We start from the raw sequence: 958 nt of genomic DNA on the forward strand, positions 1-958 counted from the left end.
AACTTAATAACAGGCACAGAAAGAGGGGCGGAAGGCCAGAAAGAGTACAGAGAAGCGCTTTCAGTCTGTTTACTCCAAGGGCGCGCCACACCGTGCCAATATCCAGAGCTTCCTAAAAGCAAATGTTCAAACTGCAGTTTCTGGACACACTGTCCTAAAAGTTGAACAGATCCTTCAAGCCCATGCACCAAGAAATTCTGAAAATAAATAACTAGGTACTGCAAATCTACTGCACTCCCATTACAGCAATCTTTCAAATTACAAATCCCCTAATAAGGCGCGGAAAAGAACACCGTACTCAACCCTAAGAAAACCGACACCTTTTGACCAAAGAGAAAGGAAGGCAGGTTCATCTCCAACATCCAAACCACAAAGCCAGGCTTCTACTAAATAAATTCCTCAAATACACTCTAATCTGAGATGAGGTAAGGAAGACTATGTAATGGTCCTCCTTGCCTGATACCTTAGGGGGAGGGGCAAATGTTGGCATTCTAGGACAGCAGCTACTAAGCCACATGGGCCTGGTCCTCGGTGATTCCAAGCGGCCCTTCTGCCCTTCCCTTCCCAGAGCAGATCCTTCACCAGCTCCAAAATTCGCCCAACGTTCTTCCCGCCTGGAGGCCCCACGTTCCCCTCCAGGCTTGGCTCCCACGCTCGCCCTCGTTCCCGCGACTCTCAGTCCCCGTCGAGACCAGGAGGAGGAGGCCGCCGCCGCATCCCCAATGCAAACCCCTACCCGCCGGCTCACCTGGTCCCCCCCACGTTCAGTTGTACGATCTCGCCGCTGCCGGCCGCCGCGGCGGCGAAGCTGCCGCAGTGCCCTCCTGCCATCTCCGGCGGCTCTGGGCGCGCTCGCCGCCCTCCTTCCCCAGCCGGGACCGCCGAGCCCGGGGCTGTAGCCCGAGGCAGCGGCGACGGCTGCAGGGCCAGCAGGGCGGCGGCGGCCGGAGGGCGGGGG

General features: G+C 57.2%; 1 protein-coding gene across 1 annotated transcript in view; it reads right to left on the bottom strand.

Annotated features, from left to right (window-relative positions):
* Positions 1-958, bottom strand: part of KCTD3 (potassium channel tetramerization domain containing 3) — a 60,642-nt gene that overhangs the window by 59,196 nt on the left and 488 nt on the right. Inside the window, 1 exon segment of the mRNA XM_017870029.1 lies at positions 749-958. Within this exon segment, the coding sequence (XP_017725518.1) occupies positions 749-831 (83 nt within the window). The 5' untranslated portion in view covers positions 832-958.

This window comes from Rhinopithecus bieti, unplaced genomic scaffold (genome assembly GCF_001698545.2).
Source record: "Rhinopithecus bieti isolate Rb0 unplaced genomic scaffold, ASM169854v2 scaffold_1673, whole genome shotgun sequence".
Taxonomy (NCBI): Eukaryota; Metazoa; Chordata; class Mammalia; order Primates; family Cercopithecidae; genus Rhinopithecus; species Rhinopithecus bieti.